This window comes from Pelecanus crispus, chromosome 2, assembly GCF_030463565.1.
Source record: "Pelecanus crispus isolate bPelCri1 chromosome 2, bPelCri1.pri, whole genome shotgun sequence".
Lineage (NCBI taxonomy): Eukaryota > Metazoa > Chordata > Aves > Pelecaniformes > Pelecanidae > Pelecanus > Pelecanus crispus.
In genome coordinates this window covers 49,878,520-49,898,152 of record NC_134644.1, presented here as the reverse complement: position 1 = coordinate 49,898,152, position 19,633 = coordinate 49,878,520, and the positions used below count along the sequence as shown (strand labels likewise).

The window sequence follows — 19,633 nt, the reverse complement described above, 5'->3', positions numbered from 1 at the left end:
ACTGCTGTCTAGCCCTGCAAACTCCTTGCTGCTGCAGAGGCTTTTTTTTGTTGTATGCGATCCTGCACCCACCCATGGAAAACTAGCTTACATGTCTCTGCACTCCGTGCCAGTATCTAGCCCCGATTAGCTCCACTAAAAATGTGGTTATGCTGCTGGGTGATGGCTTCTTCAGTCGAGACACTTTTCTAAGGGTCTTTATGCTACAGGCAAAAAGCTTCCCCACCCCAGGGAGCACAAGAAAATCCAGGTTTGTAGATCAGGTGCAGGTTTTGTACCATTTTGCACCATTATGACTATTGAGAGCATGAATTTTTCCCTGTCACTATAATGATGAGGGACTAACTCACTGGCACTGAGGCGGTGTCAGGGGAAACCGAGAGCATCCCAGTGCTTATACTTAAGCATGTATAGGAATGACCGTCAGGCTGCAGGTGCAGCCTTTTGGGTGGTACAGCTATTCTTGCCCAGCCAGTGAGACCAAGACTGCATTTTGCAGTCCCTCTCTGCCTGGAGGCTGACCCACGGGCTTGATGTGGCACAGAGAGAGGCAGAAGCCACCCTGGGAGTCCTGTGCCAGGACAGCCAGCCATTTATACATTGCTCTTTCCTGCACAGGTATCTGAGATGAATCCCACAAGCCAGTTCTTTGGCACAACAGAATATGACTATGGATACGATGAAAACACTGCTCCGTGCGATGAAGGAAACAGCTTTCACAGGTTCAAATCCCTCTTTCTGCCCATCCTTTACTGCCTTGTGTTTGTCTTCTGCCTTCTGGGAAACTCCTTGGTCCTTTGGGTTCTCCTGACCAAGAAAAGGCTGACGACGATGACTGACATCTGCCTACTGAACCTCGCAGCCTCTGATCTCCTCTTTGTTGTGCCTCTCCCTTTCCAAGCCCACTATGCTTCACACCAGTGGGATTTTGGCAACGCTATGTGCAAGATAATGGCTGGCATTTATTACACAGGTTTTTATAGCAGTATTTTCTTTATAACCCTCATGAGCATAGACAGGTATATAGCAATTGTCCATGCTGTCTATGCCATGAGGATACGGACAGCCTCTTGTGGCATAATTATCAGTTTAATCCTGTGGCTGGTGGCTGGCTTGGCTTCTGTACCCAACATCATGTTCAACCAGCAACTGGAAATTGAGCAGTCTATGCAGTGTGTCTCCACATACCCGCCAGGGGACAATACCTGGAAGGTCGCTTCTCAGTTTGCAGCCAATATCTTAGGCCTCTTGATTCCTCTTAGCATCCTCATTTGCTGCTATGCCCAGATACTGAAAAACCTGCAAAAATGCAAAAATCGGAACAAGATCAAGGCAATCAAGATGATTTTCATCATTGTCATTGTTTTCTTCCTCTTCTGGACTCCCTTCAACATCGCACTGTTCCTAGACTCCCTGCAGGGCCTGCACATCATCAATGACTGCAAGGCGAGCTACCAGATAGCCCTGGCCCTGCAGCTGACAGAAACCATCTCCTTCATCCACTGCTGCCTGAACCCCGTGATCTATGCCTTTGCCGGAGTGACGTTCAAGGCCCATCTTAAAGGACTACTTCAGTCCTGTGTCCGTGTCCTCTCCAGCCCCGGTGGAGGTGCGGGGGCTGGTCAGTCATTTTCAGTGCCCACCCAGCTCTCTGGCAGCTCTGACAGTGCAGAGGTCCTGTGAGCCTACCTGAGCTGCCGCCTTCTGGTGTGAGAAGTTGGCCTAAGATCTGACATGGCCCTGGAGGTTGTACCATGTGTGCAGCATCCTCTTGGGAGGACCAGTATATCTATGCCTCCTTTTGGGATATGCTGTGAACTACCACACAGCAAGTGGCAACGTTAGCTTCCTAAGAGCCCCGGTGCATTTGTAAAATGGTGACCCTACAAGCTTGCCACAGAATGATTTTTAATTAAGCTTTAGATCTCTTTTAACACATTTACGCAAGCAGGGTGCTTCCTCTAGTACTTATTTTCTCCTCTGATGAAAGCATCACTTGTGTCTCAACCCCAAATATGCTCTGCTTTGTGGAAGCTGTTCCATACCTGAATCCCTAGATCCCTGGGACAGGTGTGGGACACCCCTCCAGGAGGGAGAAAAGGGGACAGGCATGGCATTACTTCACATTGCAAAGAGGGAATCACCTCAGCCACTGTCACCTTTCCTGCTTTGCTTCAGCTCCCAGATAAAGAGGTCCCTCATCTCAGAGTCCTGTTGCTTTGCTCCCAGGGGCACAGCCAGGGGGGGTCCCTGGAGCTGCTGCTGCCCAAAGCAGCCTTTGGGTGATGCCTTCAAAAATAGCAGAGCAAAACCTCCAGATGCCCCCTATACTGGCCACTCATAGAGGCCCATACACTCAAATATGTCGTCATCAAAGCAGCCTGGTAGTCCTGTGTCACCGCTTGAGGTGGGGGCCCCCCAACTCTGTGCCCCCAGCACTCACTCCTAAATGCAAACACCACAAAATGGCATGTAGCACCTGGGCTCTGTCTCTTTTCCCATACATCATTATTTTCTGCCATTTTAGAAATGTTTTCTTTGAATAAATATATGAACTACATCTTCTTGTGTCTTGGCTCCTGAAAGTCTTTCTAATGACTCACAAGCCTAGATTAGGATAAGGAAAAGATGTTTTTACTGATTTTTGAGCTGGTATCACGTAAAATACATCTGATGGAACTGAGAGGCACCCTGGAGCTCTTCAGCAAAGTAAGTCTTGCCTCCACTTCCCTGCTGAGAAAGATTTGTTCTCAAAAGTCCAATAAAAATTCCCAGTGAAAACATAACATTTATGTTGAGGTAATATTACTGTAAACAAAATTTTAAAAGTTAGACAAGAGAGTACCTGAAACCAGGAAAAACACAGCCCAGGTATTGTCAAAGATTGTATTTTCTATGGTAATAAAAAATAATATAAGTTTTCTTAGTTCTACCTTTTCTTCTGAAAATGTAATTGTATTTTTTTATGTTTCCTAAAAATTTCAAATACATTTCTAACCTCAGTGCCAAAATATTCTTGCCATTAGCTACATAGTATAGAAAACACTTCTTTCATTTATGGTAGTGTAATTAACATTTCTAAGTTTTATTCCTCAACAGGTAAGAAGTGCACTGCAGCTCAATTACCATATCGTTTTACGTCTCAGAAGACTTCTAGGTATTTAGAAACAAAGCCCTCTGTTCGTGTATTTCTGTGGCTTTTTTGTACTGTGCGGACACTTTAATGATTGAAAAGAAACATGGGCCAACATCTCAGGTCAGATATCTTCCCCCTGTGGCCAGAATTTTGGAGTTTGGATAAAAGTATTTCTGTTTAAAATGTTCAGTGACATTTACCATCATCTTACCTGTTGATGTTTTAGATGAAAATGGAAGGGAGAACAGACATTATATATATACTCTTTTTTAATTGGTATTTTGAGAAGAAAGGAAGATGGAAATGTTTTCTGGCCAGATCTCACACACCGACACTTTCCTAATGAGCTGCATCACTGCAGCTTAGACAGCATAAAACGTGGCAGTTAGGAGCCAAGTTTCCTGGCTGCAGGGAAGAGACGCAACTGACTGATCAAAGAGGGGACCCCGATCCAATCCAGACTGCATAGGACTTACAGCACCAAGGAGCTGCCTTCAAGGATATAAAATATCTGTGGGGAGTCCCCTGCACTTTTTAGGCCTCTAGATTTCAGGGAATGATCATTTCATACCTGGCAGCTTTTTTGGCAACTTTTTTCCTGATTGGAATTGGGCATGTGTGAAACAGCAAACAATTTGCCCTGATCACTTTGTTTTGTCAACACTTGTGTAAAAAAGACCAAAACCAAGCAAAGACTGCTTTTAGGTAAAGAGACTATTCAAGGACTCTGTTTTTTTGTCCTGGTGTCAGCTGGGATAGAGTTAATTTTCTTCCTAGTAGCTGGCATGGTGCTGTGTTTTGGATTTAGTAGGAGAAGAATGTTGATAACACACTGATGTTTTAGTTGTTGCTAAGTAGTGTTTATACTAGTCAAGGACTTTTCAGCTTCCCATGCTCTGCCAGCTGCACAAGAAGCTGGGAGGAGGCACAGCCAGGACAGCTGACCCAAACTGGCCAAAGGGGTATTGCATGACCATATGATGTCATGCTCAGTAAATAAACTGGGGGCAGTTGGCTGGGGGGCAGCAATCACTGCTTGGTGACTGGCTGGGCATCGGTCAGCGGGTGGTGAGTAATTTCATTGTGCATCACTTGTTTTGTATATTATCATTATTATTATTATTTTCCCTTCCTTTTCTGTCCTATTAAACTGTCTTTATCTCAACCCACAAATTTTACTTTTTTTTTTCCCGATTCTCTCCCCCATCCCACTGGGGAGGGGGAGAGTGAGCGAACGGCGGTGTGGTGTTTAGCTGCCTCCTGGGTTAAACCACAACATTTTTAAACACAGATCTGGATCATATCTGCAATCTTGTTAGTCAGAAGAAATCATAAGGAATAAGGGATAAGGTCCCTAAATTCTTATTTTTCAATAATTATTTGCCTTGCTGAATTTCAAATTTCAGAAAGACAAGATGGTCAAAAGCACTGTAATTTTTCAAAGATCACGCCCCTTTTCAGGTTGCTATGTCATTCAAAGCAATATGCACCAGATATGCCCCAGACACGCACAATTCTTTCCAATGCCATCATGAAATTCTGCAAGTGTGAACCTAAAATGTCTCAAAGAGACTCTTGCATCATTAATGCAGCAGCATTTTCAGCAGTAGACTAGGATTCTCTCTGGGTTACAACACAAAGGCCAAACTCTTCGATTTCTATTATTTTTTTGTCCAGCTCCTACTGAAATCATGCTCTTTGTGTGTGTGTAATATCAGAATTTAGCCCAAATGATATGTGAGGCCTTAACCAAAGAAGGAAGAAAGTAGGTTTTGCTGGACTCACTGCAGAGTTTCTTCCTCCTCCTCCTTGTCTTCCACTGCTGTGTTTGAATGACTAGTATTTAAGAACCCAGAAGGGTAGATCCAAACACCCGATCCTCTGCTCAAGCACAGTCGATCTCTCACAGATCAAGATTGTGGATTCTTAGGACACTTTTCCCTTCAGAAGACTCTTTCTCTGTCTAATGTGGCTGCAAAAAGGAATAATACAAGTAGCTGTTTTGCCCCTTTTATTGTATGAACTACCAGAATAGAGACACAAATGTACCCAGCGCCACCCCAAGTACGCATACACAGTAGAGTTCTCAGAAGCATTATGCATCTTCTCTAAACATGAAATTTTATTTTTAACGTTGTAAATCCACAGGATTTTATGCTACTCTTATATGTGATGGAAGGAATCTATGGAGATGCTAAGCAGTGTTCAAACATTTTTGCACTTCTATGCACTGAAACAGTTCTGGATAACAGCACTACACTAGTAGAAGACTACTAAGGAGCTGGTCCTGCCATTTTTTCCATTACACATCTTTTTTTAGGTAGAAACTTGTCAACGACAATCTGCTTTCTTCTGCAGATGTAATATCTTCCTGGAATAAAGCAGATAGCAGATGTGGTATTTCCTCAGTTTCAAGGGTTCTGACACAAAGTAAAATTGGTAAAGGAATTTGGCAATCTACTCATAACCAGATCAGCTAGTTTCAATGTGCTGAGATGTTGTCAGCTGTAACTACCACTGCAGAAGCATGAAGGAACGTTCAAGTTTGATGTCACCTGGATTTCCTGGTGCTGTGTGTGGTAATGTGAATATATATGCCAATCTTGTTCCATCAGAATCATAGAATCATAGAATCATAGAATCATAGAATCGTTTTGGTTGGAAAAGACCTTTAAGATCATCCAGTCCAACCATTAACCTAACATTACCAAGTCCACACTAAATCAGTTAAGGGTAGACTACACTAAACCATGTCCCAAAGTGCCACATCTACCCGTTTTTTGAACACCTCCAGGGATGGTGACTCCACCACCTCTCTGGGCAGCCTGTTCCAATGCTTGACTACCCTTTCTGTGAAGAAATTTTTCCTAATATCTAATCTAAACCTCCCCTGGCGCAGCTTGAGCCCATTTCCTCTCGTCCTATCGCTAACTACTTGGGAGAAGAGACCAACACCCACCTCACTACAACCTCCTTTCAGGTAGTTGTAGAGAGCGATAAGGTCTCCCCTCAGCCTCCTCTTCTCCAGGCTAAACAACCCCAGTTGCCTCAGCCACTCCTCATAAGGCCTGTGCTCCAGACCCTTCACCAGCTTTGTTGCCCTTCTCTGAACATGCTCCAGCACCTCAATGTCTTTCTTGTACTGAGAGGTCCAAAACTGGACACAGTATTCCAGGTGCAGCCTCACCAGTGCCAAGTACAGGGGGACAATCACCTCCCTGCTCCTGCTGGCCACACTATTCCTGATACAAGCCAGGATGCTGTTGGCCGCTTTGGCCACCTGGGCACACTGCTGGCTCTTGTTCAGCCAGCTGTCAACCAGCACCCCCAGGTCCTTTTCTGCCAGGCAGCTTTCCAGCCACTCCTCCCCAAGCCTGTAGCGTTGCATGGGGTTGTTGTGACCCAAGTGCAGGACCCGGCACTTGGCCTTGTTAAACCTCATACACCTGGCCTCGGCCCATCGGTCCAGCCTGTCCAGGTCCCTCTGCAGGGCCACCCTACCATCCAGCAGATCGACACTCCCACCCAACTTGGTGTCATCTGCAAACTTACTGAGGGTGCTCTCAATCCCCTCATCTAGATCATTGATAAAGATATTAAACAAGACTGGCCCCAAAACGGAGCCCTGGGGAACACCACTCATGACCGGCTGCCAACTGGACTTAATTCCATTCACCACTACTCTCTGGGCTTGGCCACCCAATCATTTTTTTACCCAGCAAAGAGTACACCCATCCAAGCCATGAGCTGCCAGCTTCCCAAGGAGAATGCTATGGGAGACTGTGTCAAAGACTTTGCTAAAGTCCAGGCAAATGATGTCCACAGCCTTTCCTTCATCCACCAGGTGGGTCACCACGTCATAGAAGGAGATCAGGTTGGTCAAGCAGGACCTGCCTTTCATGAACCCATGCTGGCTGGGCCTGATCCCCCGGTTGATCTGCACATGCCTGTTGAGTTCACTCAATATGAACTGCTCCATAATCTTTCCCAGCACTGAGGTCAGGCTGAGAGGCCTGTAGTTCCCCGGGTCCTCCTTCCGGCCCTTCTTGTAGATGGGCGTCACATTGGCAAGCCTCCAGTCATCAGGGACCTCCCCTGTTAAACAGGACTGCTGATAGATGATGGAAGATGGTTTGGTGAGCTCCTCTGCCAGCTCCCTCAATACTCTTGGGTGGATCCCATCCGGCCCCATAGACCTGTGAGCATCCAGGTGGTGTAGCAGGTCATTAACTGCTTCCTCCTGGACTATGAGGGCTCCATTCTGGTCCCTGTCCCCGTCTTCCAGTTCGGGGTGCTGAGTACCCTGGGGATGACTGGTCTGGCTATTAAACACAGAGGCAAAGAAGGCGTTAAGTACCTCAGCCTTTTCCTTGTCCTCAGTGACAATGTTCCCCCCCACACCCAGCAAAGCATGGAGATTCTCCTTGGCTCTCCTTTTATTGTTGATGTACTTATAAAAACATTTTTTATTATCTTTTACAACAGTGACCAGATTGAGTTCTTGCTGGGCTTTTGCTTTTCTAATTTTCTCCCTGCGTGACCTAACAAGATCCCTGTATTCTGGAGAGGATTCCCCTGTCCTGAAGAGGATGGAATAAGGAAATTATTGCTGTTCGTAGAACAGATCTCCTAATCAGATGTTGCACAACTAAAGCAATTAATGTTTCTCTAAGCTGTAACACCTACCACTGATATCAGGCTGCCAGCTAAAGTGCTAAGTACTGCTCTTCATATTTGGTAACATTTCCCTAGCTAGTTCTAAAATGTGTCTGAACCTGCTTGCACTTCCTAGCTATTGATTTTCATCTAACATGTTTCGCAATCCTCCACTTTCCTGTTTCATGTTTCTCTGCCCTTTTGTAGTATGATGCCTATGACACTATGACAGGAAAGTCTGACCTTTTTATAGTCCAAGACCACTTGGCAGCGTGTAACAGAACTTCCAAATGTGCACGTCCTCAAAAACACCTCCCAGACCTTTAAAATAAATAAAGTATAATAAAACTGTGCAAAGCAGTGCAAAGGAGAACTGGGAGAGTTAGGAAAGCAAGAACACCATGCAAGATGTGGTCCTATTGGTGACTCCTGTTGGCTTTTCTCCAGCCTGCAGTTGCCAAGTCCACAGCTTTTGTAATGCTCCTCAGTCTTACTGACTTACCATGGGACAGCCCAACCTTAAGAAGATGTGAGATTGAATTTTAGATGTGTCCCATTTGGCCCACCTCCCAAGGCTAGGGTCATGAGAAATCTGATTTGATGAGGGCTCCTGGGAGATTAAAAAAGTGAACATGGGAGATCATTCTACGGGAAGAAAAATCCCTTAAAGCAAGGTTCTGCCTATTCAGGAACAGTATCTGGAGGTTGTGCACACTCTTGCTCTCTATGTCTTTGGCCCCATGAAGCCCTCCTCTTTCCATAAAGAAAAATGAAGAGCTGCACCCGGTGTGAAAGCAGGGCAAAGTGCTGGTTTGTTCTGTGTTGGCATCTGGATTTGCCCTTATCACCTAGCAGGCATAGATGATGTGACCTAGCTAAGGGGCTATGCCCTCCCAATGGGAACAGTGACAGCAGGGCAAAGGAGACAACCCACAGAAGCTGTAGAAAATGTCTACTTTACTCACCTCTCCCACTTCCAGGGAAAAAAATTGGATGTTAACTTCTGACTAAATATTGCAGTTTCATTTATTCAACTTTTTTTCTGGCTGCATCTGCTCAAGCTCCTAGATTAAAACTAAACACAAAAACACAGGTAGAACTCTCATTTAAGATGCTTAAGCAGTATGAAAAAAGTGGGAATCGACCCATAGAAACCACCTGTTGAAATTATGTCAGAAATCATGCAATACTTCAGGATGATACAGCTCTGGAAAAAAAAAAAAATCACATTAAACTTCATCTTATAATACTAAATTACTTAAGCTAATCTTCACAGTGAGTTTGGGAAACCATGAGTATATAGCTCCGAAGAGCTGAAAAATTTATTCACGCTCCTACCAGTTGTTCTTTGCTGCCCATTAGATGCTGAGGGCAGTGGTCGCCAGGCAGGCCCCTGTCACTGGTGGTCCCAGTGTCCTGGTTTTGACTGGGATAAAGATAATTTTCTTCCTAGTAGCTGGCATAGTGCTGTGTTTTGGATTTAGTAGGAGAAGAATGTTAATAACACGCTGATGTTTTAGTTGTTGCTAAGTAGTGTTTATACTAGTCAAGGACTTTTCAGCTTCCCATGCTCTGCCAGCTGCACAAGAAGCTGGGAGGGGGCACAGCCAGGGCAGCTGACCCAAACTGGCCAAAGGGGTATTGCATACCATATGGCATCATGCTCAGTATATAAACTGGGGGAGAGTTGGCTGGGGGGCATCAGTCGCTGCTCAGGGACTGGCTGGGCATCAGTCAGCGGGTGGTGAGCAATTTCATTGTGCATCACTTGTTTTGTGTATTCTTTTATCATTATTATTTCAGTGGAATTAAAGTTTCTAGCACTTTGATTTATTTTCTGCTGTAAACATGCTAGAGGGTAAGTCTGTGCCTTTGTCCCCAGTCCTTTCCTCACAGCACACCTCTTTGCTTCTCCATATCAACCTGCCAGGTTGTTGGCTCTCAAACCTGGGGCTGAGCAAAGCTTCCCTGTGCTGAAGGTTGGTGAGTGAAAGAGATGTTGAATTCCTCTAGACAGGCTGGGTTGTGGCACTGCAAATTCGTGACGTATGGCATCACTTTGGGGAAACCCAAAATGGGTGAGAGTGAATGTGCCTCACCCTGAAAGCCTGAGATTTCATGGGTCTGTATACAATAATCAATTTAAAGCTGGGTTCTGTCACATGTTTGAGATCCGCTACTGAATTCAGTGAAGTGGGATACAATAGTCATCGGGATTTGTATAACGTTTTCCAGGGCTTGACATCAGTGTGAAAAAGATCCAGATAAGAACTACTTATTACATTCTCATCATATTTAAGATAAAGATACAAAGAAGAGTTGGATCAGCCAAAGTCAATGATATTGCTCATTCGTGACCACATGCTGTAACTACCTGTAGTCCTTACACCAGAATCTTGGCTACAGAAACACACCTCACATAGTCTTCTTTCTGATACCTTGTGTGGGTTTTGCTTTTCTTAATTAGAAATACATTATAAACCAAATACATTATCCAATGCAAACCCCAATTGCATTAATAATTAACCCAGAAGTGAGATACAAAACTTTCTGTGGTTTACAATTTTCTGCTGAAATGACCTCACAATGCCACTAAGTTCTGAAGCTTGTCTGACTTCAACTTTCTTTAAGAACCTGAAAATCTCAGAGGTCTGCTGAAACTCTGGTGGCTCTTAGATGACTTCCATGCACAACTTCTCTCTCTGTCAGCAGTTCCTTTCCTTCTCTTGAGTTGGAGAAGATAATCAGGTGCCCTTTCTCATCACTCCCAGTGCGCTCCAGCTGGTCAGTCTGTCTCCCCTTCTAATGGGTCATCCTGTTCTTCTCTTCCTTCACACTGATTCTCAAGATAGCTGATAAATGGTGTTTTCACTAGCCACAGTTTTCTGAAACAGCTTTTCCAGGTTGTAGCTGATGTCCAGAGCCTTTGGCCTTAATTTTTCTGGGCTTTTTATTCAGGCAGAGAAAATGTTAGGCTATACCCCAGAAAAGACTCCCTGATTTCAGGGAAAAAAACACAGGCTTGTGGGGCTTAGACTTACCTGACAGCCTTTTCAATGAAATGAGTGGAGGGAGGGAAGTTGGAAGTGTCAGCGGTGAACAATGTGTAAGTATTTAATGTTTAATGCATTTAACATATGAACAAGTCGGAGATAAGAAATGGTCCCTCATCAGTGTGAAAAACAGTAACAGACAGTAAACTTCTGCACTATCCAAGGACATGTGCTAATAATATTGAAAATATATTGTGATTTGGAGAAATGTTGTAAAATGCAGCATCAGTGTATGTGGTGGGTTGACCCTGGCTGGATGCCAAGTGCTCAGCAAAGCTGCTGTATTGTATCTCAACTGGACGGGGGAGAGAAAATATAACAAAAGGCTTGTGGGTCAACATAAGGACAGGGAGATCACTCAGCAATTACTGTCATGGGCAAAACAGACTCAACTTTGGGAAAATCAGTTTAATTTATTGCCAGTCAAAACAGAGTATGGTAATGAAAAATAAAGCCAAATCTTAAAACACCTTTCCCCCACCCCTTCCTTCTTCCTGGGCTCAGCTTCACTCACAATTTTCTCTGCCTCCTCCCACCAAGCGGCGCAGGGAGACAGGGAATGGGGGTTGTGGTCAGTTCATCACATGTTGTCTCTGCCGCTCCTTCCTCCTCAGGGGAGGACTCCTCACACTCATGTCCTGCTCCAGCCTGGGGTCCCTCCCATGGGAGACAGGCCTCCACGAACTTCTCCAACGTGGGTCCTTCCCACAGGCTACAGTTCCTCATGAACTGCTCCAGCGTGGGTCCCTTCCACGGGGTGCAGTCATTCAAGAGCAGACTGCTCCAGCGTGGGTCCCCCGTGGGGTCACAAGTCCTGCCAGCAAACCTGCTCCAGCGTGGGCTCCTCTCTCTTCATGGGTCCACAGGTCCTGCCAGGAGCCTGCTCCAGTGTGGGCTTCCCACGGGGTCACAGCCTCCTTTGGGCACATCCACCTGCTCCAGCATGGGGTCCTCCCCAGGCTGCAGGTGGCTATCTGCTCCACTGCGGACCTCCATGGGCTGCAGGGGCACAGCCTGCCTCACCATGGTCTGCACCAGGGGCTGCAGGGGAATCTCTGCTCCGGTGCCTGGAGCACCTCCTCCCCCTCCTTCTCCACTGACCTTGGTGTCTGCAGAGTCGTTCCTCTCACATATTCTCACTCCTCACTCCAGCTGCAGCTTGTGTCCTCGTGGGTTTGTTGCCCCCTTGTTAAATATGTTATCTCAGAGGTGCTACCACTGTTGCTGATGGGCTCGGCCTTGGCCAGCAGCGGGTCCATCTTGGAGCCAGCTGGCATTGGCTCTATCGGACATAGGGGAAGCTTCTAGCAGCTTCTCACAGAAGCCACCCCTGTAGCCCCCCTACTCCCAAAACCTTGCCACGCAAACCCAATACAGTGTATGATGATAATTCCCCAAAGAAACATGCCAGCAACAGTTTCATTTTGAGATTTCAGGTGAACCCAAGTGCACTTCAGGCAACACAAATACCTTTTTTTTGCTAAGATTCACTTAAAGCTTTATGTAGGACTTTATCCCAGCATACTTTAGTACAACTTAGGCAGAAATACCAGTTTTCCTTTGAATTCTTTTGCTCAGATGGCTTTTCAGTTTAAGTTATTTTTATCACTTATTTGTGGCTTGCTTTCATCTTAACGCTTACACAATCTCTTCCAAGAAGAAGAGCAAACTAGTTTGCATGTGCTGAACATACTGGCATAAAACAACTATTGCAATGTGATCTGAGAGCTTCACAAATACAGATTGACTTGGCTTCATATCACACTTGCTAACACTGATACTGTTTTGTATAGTGGCACAAACAGCCTATCCACAACCGTTCAACTAACACAGCAGGTGTAAAAGATCTCACTTGTGGACAAAGCGGTAAGCTAGCTCTTCCATTCCCATTATGAGACAGCAATTAGTACTGCCTTTAAAAACGAGAGAGAGGATGCAATAAAATTTACCACACCATAGTACAGAAGATACCACAGTGACCCTCATTTGCCGGGGATGGAGAACAGCATGCACAGACTGTGGTATCGCAGACTCTGTGGTGTGGTTAGTTTGCTGTGGACTGTGAGAAAGGAGGTTTTGCTGACTTACCTAAAGCCCAGTGTTTTCTCATATTCTCTCCACCGAAGTTACTAAGGAAATGGTGTCTCCACCCTGTAAGTAAAACCTGTCGGAAGATGATTAGGGTCAGATTCCGTATGTCTATAAATTGCAGTAGCGTAGCTACCAAGCTGGCTTCAGGCTGCTGGACTCTCCATGGGGAGTTTTCTGAGAAATAAAACAGGCTCCACCAGACAGGTGCACAGCAGCATGAGGCCAGTCTCTGAGAAGACTGAAGACTATCTGGGGCTGGTTGTGTCTTTTGGGTTCAGTTTCATTGAGTAGTCCCGCAGATACCTGGGAAGCAAAATCAGGGAAGGCTTACATTTCAGAGATGCCAAGTCCTGTGCCACAGATGCTACTGGAATCTGCAAGCTTGTCACAGGGCAGGCACAAGTTCCACCAAGGGATTTAGGGACTTAGGCCTGAATTTATCCTACCTACCCTTAAGTGTCTACTTCTAGCACATAAAATAAGTACCTTCCCTTTCCACTTACTTAAACTTAGATTTTCATAGATGGCCTCTGAGGCTGTGTTCCTCATGTTCCAGGGCCCAATGTGAAGACCAAGAACAAGAAGCTACAACAGACAGGAACCATGACCCAGCATAATACTTTGCTTTGGAGAAAAACAGTTCACAACACAGGTTCCCCAAATTAATAGATGCTTGACAATGTTATTCATAATCTTGGCACTTCAGCTTTCTCACTGTAAAATGGAGATAATTGTATCGATTAATCTCATAAATGTGGTGAGAAGACAAATAATGTAGTATCTGTGAAGCAATCAGATACTAACCTAACAGAATGAGAGACATGATCATGAGGGAAAACCAAAATTCTGCAGTCCAAGAAGGGTCTGGGTAGTGTACATTAAATAGGGGCTGGTTCTGCATGCTAGTGAAGTGCAATAAAAAGAACCCCAAATAACCAGTCCTTCAGCTGGGAAGATGGCTCCTGCAAACTGAACAAAGCATCATGATGTGATTTCATACTGGTTTCAGCTGGGATAGGGTTAATTTTCTTCCTAGTAGCTGGCATAGTGCTGTGTTTGGATTTAGTAGGAGAAGAATGTTGATAACACTGAAGTTTTAGTTGTTGCTAAGTAGTGTTTATACTAGTCAAGGACTTTTCAGCTTCCCATGCTCTGCCAGCTGCACAAGAAGCTGGGAGGGGGCACAGCCAGGACAGCTGACCAAAACCGGCCAAAGGGGTATTCCATACCATATGATGTCATGCTCAGTATATAAACTGCGGGGAGTTGGCTGGGGGGCAGCAATCGCTGCTTGGTGACTGGCTGGGTGGCAGTCAGCAGGTGGTGAGCAGTTGCATCACTTGTTTTTCCTGGGTTTTGTTTCTCTCTTTCCCCCTTGCTGTTTTCCTTTTCTTCATCATCATCATTATTATTACTATTATTATTATTATTATGTTTCAATTGTTAAACTGCTCTTATCTCAACCCACAAGTTTTCTTACTTTTGCTCTTCTGATTCTCTCCCCCATCCCACCAGGGGGAGGGTTAGCGAGTGGCTGTGTGGTGCTTGGTTGCCAACAGGGGCTAAACCATAACATGTGTGGTACTCAAGAGGTTAACATGAAGGGCAGATTGCATTGATATTTCCTTGTGTAGCTCTTCCTGTGAGCAAGTCAGAATATCTTAAGAATATGTTGAACTCCCAAATTATTTACCTCTCGGTTGTCAAGTCTTACTTCTCCAAGGCTCTGTGAAATGCCGCAAAGGTGTGAGGAAGTACTATGACACCTGAGCAGCTGACGATGCAACTTTCGTATGCCATCAATAGAAACTGTGTTTTGCTTTTATGTTTCTTCCTACCTCTTCTAAAACACAGGGCCCCTTTAGAACACCTGGATGGGTATGAGGACGTAGGGGAAGAGGAGGATGGCCTTTGCAGCCTTAATTCTGTGACATGATAGGGAGCACATACGGTTTTCATGGGCATGAGCAGGGAACAGTCTTCATAGTGCCCCAATAAATCTGTTCCTGCTTCTGGGTGGGTCATCAGCAGGACTGGTCTTTAGAATTACAGCATAGGTCTCTTCCTCTTCAGCAAAGGATGTAGACAGCATGATTAGGCTCACCTGCTAAAAAACCACCACAGCCCCAAAGAACAGAAAATCAAAAATATTTGGCTTGATCTTTTTCCAAAATAAAAAGTGGTTTCTCATCAACAAAAGCCCCAAAGATTTCATTCAGGTTATCTGAAACATTTGACTGGGCTATAACTCAGTTTTAACAATGTACAGGTTAGCTGTCTAGTCTGAACTCATTGTTTAGGCTCTTTCTATCACTAAAGAGAGCCCCTTCCATATGATGATTCATTCTAGCCTAAGGTGGAGTGGCTTAAGACGGAAGCAGTTACCCTCTGCAAATACCTACCTCTATCCTTTGACTATAGAGGGAGCCCTTACACTAGCAAGCCGATTACCAGATAAGGGTGGGAGACACGATTCCTACAGCCTACAACATTCAGTTTGAAGGAGTCTGGAATGAATTACCTACTAACAGAACTTGCAAAGTCCTCCTGTGTGCTCCTCCTTGTGCTCAACGGAAGTTGCCACATGCCCACCCCTGTAAGCTTGAGGACAGTCAGCAAAATGTCTGCTGAGGGCTACCGTGGATGAGGACACTCAAGAGGAGTCTACTGCACAGGACTCAGCAATACATTTACTGAACTCCTTTTTCAACACAAAACATCTACTTCATCCAATTTCACCATAAAAAGGCAGGCTGAAACACACCAGGGGAATGGGAAAGCAACTCCATTGGTATGCACCTTCCCTCCTCATGCTGTCCTGCTTTGCCTGAAATTCTTAAACATGCTTTGACACAGGGACTGAAGCCAGCATTTCTCCTTCCACATGGGAGGCCTAGAATCTGAGATGAACTGCAAGGCCATCACTTAATCTTTGTTATGGTCTTAGTGGCATACACCTGAGGCCCAGTCATTTCTATTTAGGTAATCTGCTTGGTAATTTTACCAATATTTTTGCCAACAGTGAACTGTCTTCAGCTCTCCCTTTCCCTCCACAGGAAAAGAGACTTCTTCAAGAAATTAGGAAAATTATGTCAGTGCCCTGAGTGTATCCCCACATCTTGACTTCAGTATCCACATAACATTCTAAATTTAAGGCAACAGTATTATTGTCAGAAAAAACTAGTTCTCTCTTACATTCAGTGGTTAATGGAGTAATAGAAGCACATTGTGGTTTGGTTCCCTTGCTTCAATTCTGTCAGTGATAGTGTTGTGACAGCTTGTAGAAAGCCCCAGCTGAAGTAAGACAGTTTTGTTGCAGAAATTTTTCATTCTTTTTGGTTCTTCTCTTTAGTATAACCAAGTGGTACTTCGCTGTTTATAGAATTTCACTTGATTAGCATGGTGAAGTTTACGTACTCTTTTCTTCCCTTCTTGCTCTTTCCAGTTATATAGATGGAGAACCTAAGCAGCTCTCTAATTTTGTAAGGCAAGCAATCTTCACCTGGCAAGGTCTCTGACTTTGGGAGTCTTTTCTCCCACTGTTTCCTTTGCTTCCATCTCCTAGGCAGTTTTTTTGATTAGTTAATGTTTATAAAGCTCACTAAACCCTTACAGGAAAGATGCTAAGAGTAAAATCATAGAAAGTAAGTCTGAGAAAGCTCTCCAGAGATCATCTAGTCTTTTCCCAATCATTTCTCACAGGCCATGCTTTCTAGACCGACGAACACTTCATTACTTTCCCCTGGATTTCTTCAGAGTCCCAGCATCCCTGAAAAAGTGATTTTCAGGTGGCTCTGTCCTTTCTAACAGGCCCTATCCTTTATAATATAATAATAATTTAGCTACTATTCAAAATGTAGTCCCAGGTGCCTAACATTAAGTTTTCAATAAGAGACATTTCTTCTTTTTTAAATCTTTCTTTTCTTCCTGTATTTTAATCTTGATCAAACTTTCTGAAGTAGCTTCCAATTATTTGCATTACCATTTTGGAAAGAAACTGTCCCTGATTTTCAAAGGTCAGCGCAATTGGAGCCCAGGCAGCCCAAAAACACTGTCCACTTGTCTTCAATCTAAGCACCCAGGCTGGAGGCACAAAGAATTAAAACTCATTCAAAACAATGTGTGCAAAACTGTGCTTTCTTTCTCAAACTAGGAGTCATGAGTCACTCATTCCCCATCACAAGGATCCATCAAACCCATTACACCAAACTCAAGACCGCTGCTTACCTCACAGATTATGAAACCAGCATGTAGGTCTCCCAGGGATGACTTCTTCTGTGATCTTTCCTGGGACTGGTCTGTGTAACAGAGAAAATGAAAACAAGAATTTATCCATTCCTGAGAGACTTCAAATTTTAGCAATTCTATCAATATATGGATGCTTGCAGGTTTGTATACAATTTTTTCTCCCACATTTGTTTAGAAAGTACTGTCTGCGTAGGCTGCTTGCTACACAACTAGGTCTTTTTCCTCTCCTGCATCAGAGGGATTCAATCCCAAAGTGCCGCATTTGCTAAGTTTCCAAAACTTTTGCCATCACTTCCAGGTTGGCTCTGCTAGTTTCAGCCATAACTGCTTTTTGCTTGGGCAAACTCATAGAGCAAGCAAAAAGAAGGAGCTTGATAAGTCCCTGAAAAGGGCAGAAGGAAGTCCCAGTGTCACCAGACAGGGCAAAAAGAGGGCAAGGATTACTTCTGGTACCCCCAGACAATTACACCCACCTGTAGCCCCTGGGCAATGGACTCCAAAGAAGTCCCACTCTCGAGAGCCCAGATAAGCCCCTTCTCCAGGTGACTGCCCCTCTTTCTCATGGGGCAGCGAAAATGAAGTGCCTTAGGCAGGATTTTTGATCCTGCAAGCCAAGCATTTCTTTACCAGGCACAGCAGTTCACAAAAGATTAAACTTGCAAACAAAACTGCTGAGCTAGCAGCCTGTACATTGAGTAGGAAGATATGTCCCAAGTGGTAAAAAACATAACTTTTCAAATTCAGACAGCAACTCAGAGGGAGATGGTATAGAAAGAAAATGTGGGTTGTGTCTCCCTGTTACCCACTGTGTCCCTGTAGGGAAGGCCACTTCTGCTCAGGCTTGAAGGTTTTCAGTGGTTTGCCATCTATATTTACAGCAAAATCCACACAGTCCCTTCCAGAACAACAGGAAATGTTTATGTTCTTTCAGCCATCACAGAGATCCCTCTTCCTAATGCCTTGCTTAGGCGCTCCTTCTGAAACAGCTCTGTGAGTCTCTTTCATACTCACTGGAACACATGTGGTCAGGTTATGTATCACTGGTTTTATTGAAACTCCACATAGATTTTCTAGGAAATGACAAAATCCAGCTATAATTGTAGCACAAGCCAGTCATAGCTTTTCAGGAATACTGCAGGAAACCACCCAGCAGTATTAGAGAAAATGGTCAAAAGCTGCTGCCAAAAGACTGCAAATTTGAAAAATGTAGCCTTGCTATAACATGCTATAAAAATGTAAAAAGACTACTCAGAGAGCAGATAAGTAGCCATATTATTTGTCAGTCCTGGTTTATAATGAACACTTACACAGGCATCAATTATCACTCCAACAGCTGGTGGCTGTTGCAGCTACAGTGCCAATGGCATTGGTGAAGTGACTGTTTTAAAAAAATAAATGCATGACACCAGCCTGTACACTCAACTATACTTCCTGCCTTTGAAGCAAAAATATATTTTTGAAGCAAAAATGTATTTTAAACACTTTCTGTTATTTTAGTCTCTTTCTTTCTATTGCTTTCAATCCTGCAATATCACCACATCAAAAAGGGAATGAGCTGCAGGTTCCAGCTTGCCTCATACAAGTCTCTTAGAAGTGTAAGATCCTTACAGTTGGCTTTGCAAAAATTACAACAGATGTTCAAGGAGGTGGTCTACATCACACAGTGCAGTGTGGTGTGGACTGTGGTGTAGACTTCCACATAACTGGAAGGAAGGTAGCTCTACCAGCACAGTGCTTTGCCTGACCCAATCAGCTCTGAAATGTCTGGACCTTGACTTGTCTCTCTTCACAATGCTCACCTACAGCAAGTGTGATGCTGTCTAACATGACACTGCTTTGCATAGTATAAACATATCCTAATTTTGCATACAGATTCTTTTTCACTAGTGATGATAAAAGGGAGAACCATGTAGAAATTATGTAGAAGTCAGTCAGTGACCATGAACATGAAGAATACCTTGGTAGGATTGTTTCAACAGTCATTTTGGAGACCTGAATTTAATTTTAAAAGCACACATTCTGTATGCCAGGTATTTGACACCACTTTCTGTTGAGCTAAAGAAGTGTCTAGAGCAGCTAGAAATATTTGTTGTTCTAAGAACAGGATTTTATTGAATTTAACCACCCAGTTTTAACTCTGTAGAGAGATGCAGTAGTTCAGATACTGACTGCTCCAGTTCCAGCTGGAGCAGAACAAGTAGATGACCATAAAGTCTTCATCCCTCAGTTCTGAACTCAGCCTGGAAACTGAGTGTTTTCAAAAAGAAGAACCATACCCTTGATTCTTGTAATAACGTTTTGCAATAGATCACACAGGAAGTGCTGTTTCCTATTTTCAGATATAGGGTTTAACTATGTGTTTGTTCACAAAGAAGACGACGACACGGTCAGACAAAACAAGCTTGATAAATCAGTGAGTAGCTAATTTTTTTCCTTTTTCACATGTAAA

At 44.2% G+C, this 19,633-nt stretch overlaps 1 protein-coding gene across 1 annotated transcript; it reads left to right on the top strand.

Moving 5' to 3' along the window:
- Nucleotides 1-627: 627 nt before the first annotated feature.
- LOC104024827 (C-C chemokine receptor type 8) lies at nt 628-1,683 on the top strand. Its single transcript, XM_009480350.2, has one exon. The coding sequence runs from the start codon at nt 628-630 to the stop codon at nt 1,681-1,683; it is 1,056 nt and encodes a 351-aa protein (XP_009478625.2).
- Nucleotides 1,684-19,633: the final 17,950 nt, after the last annotated feature.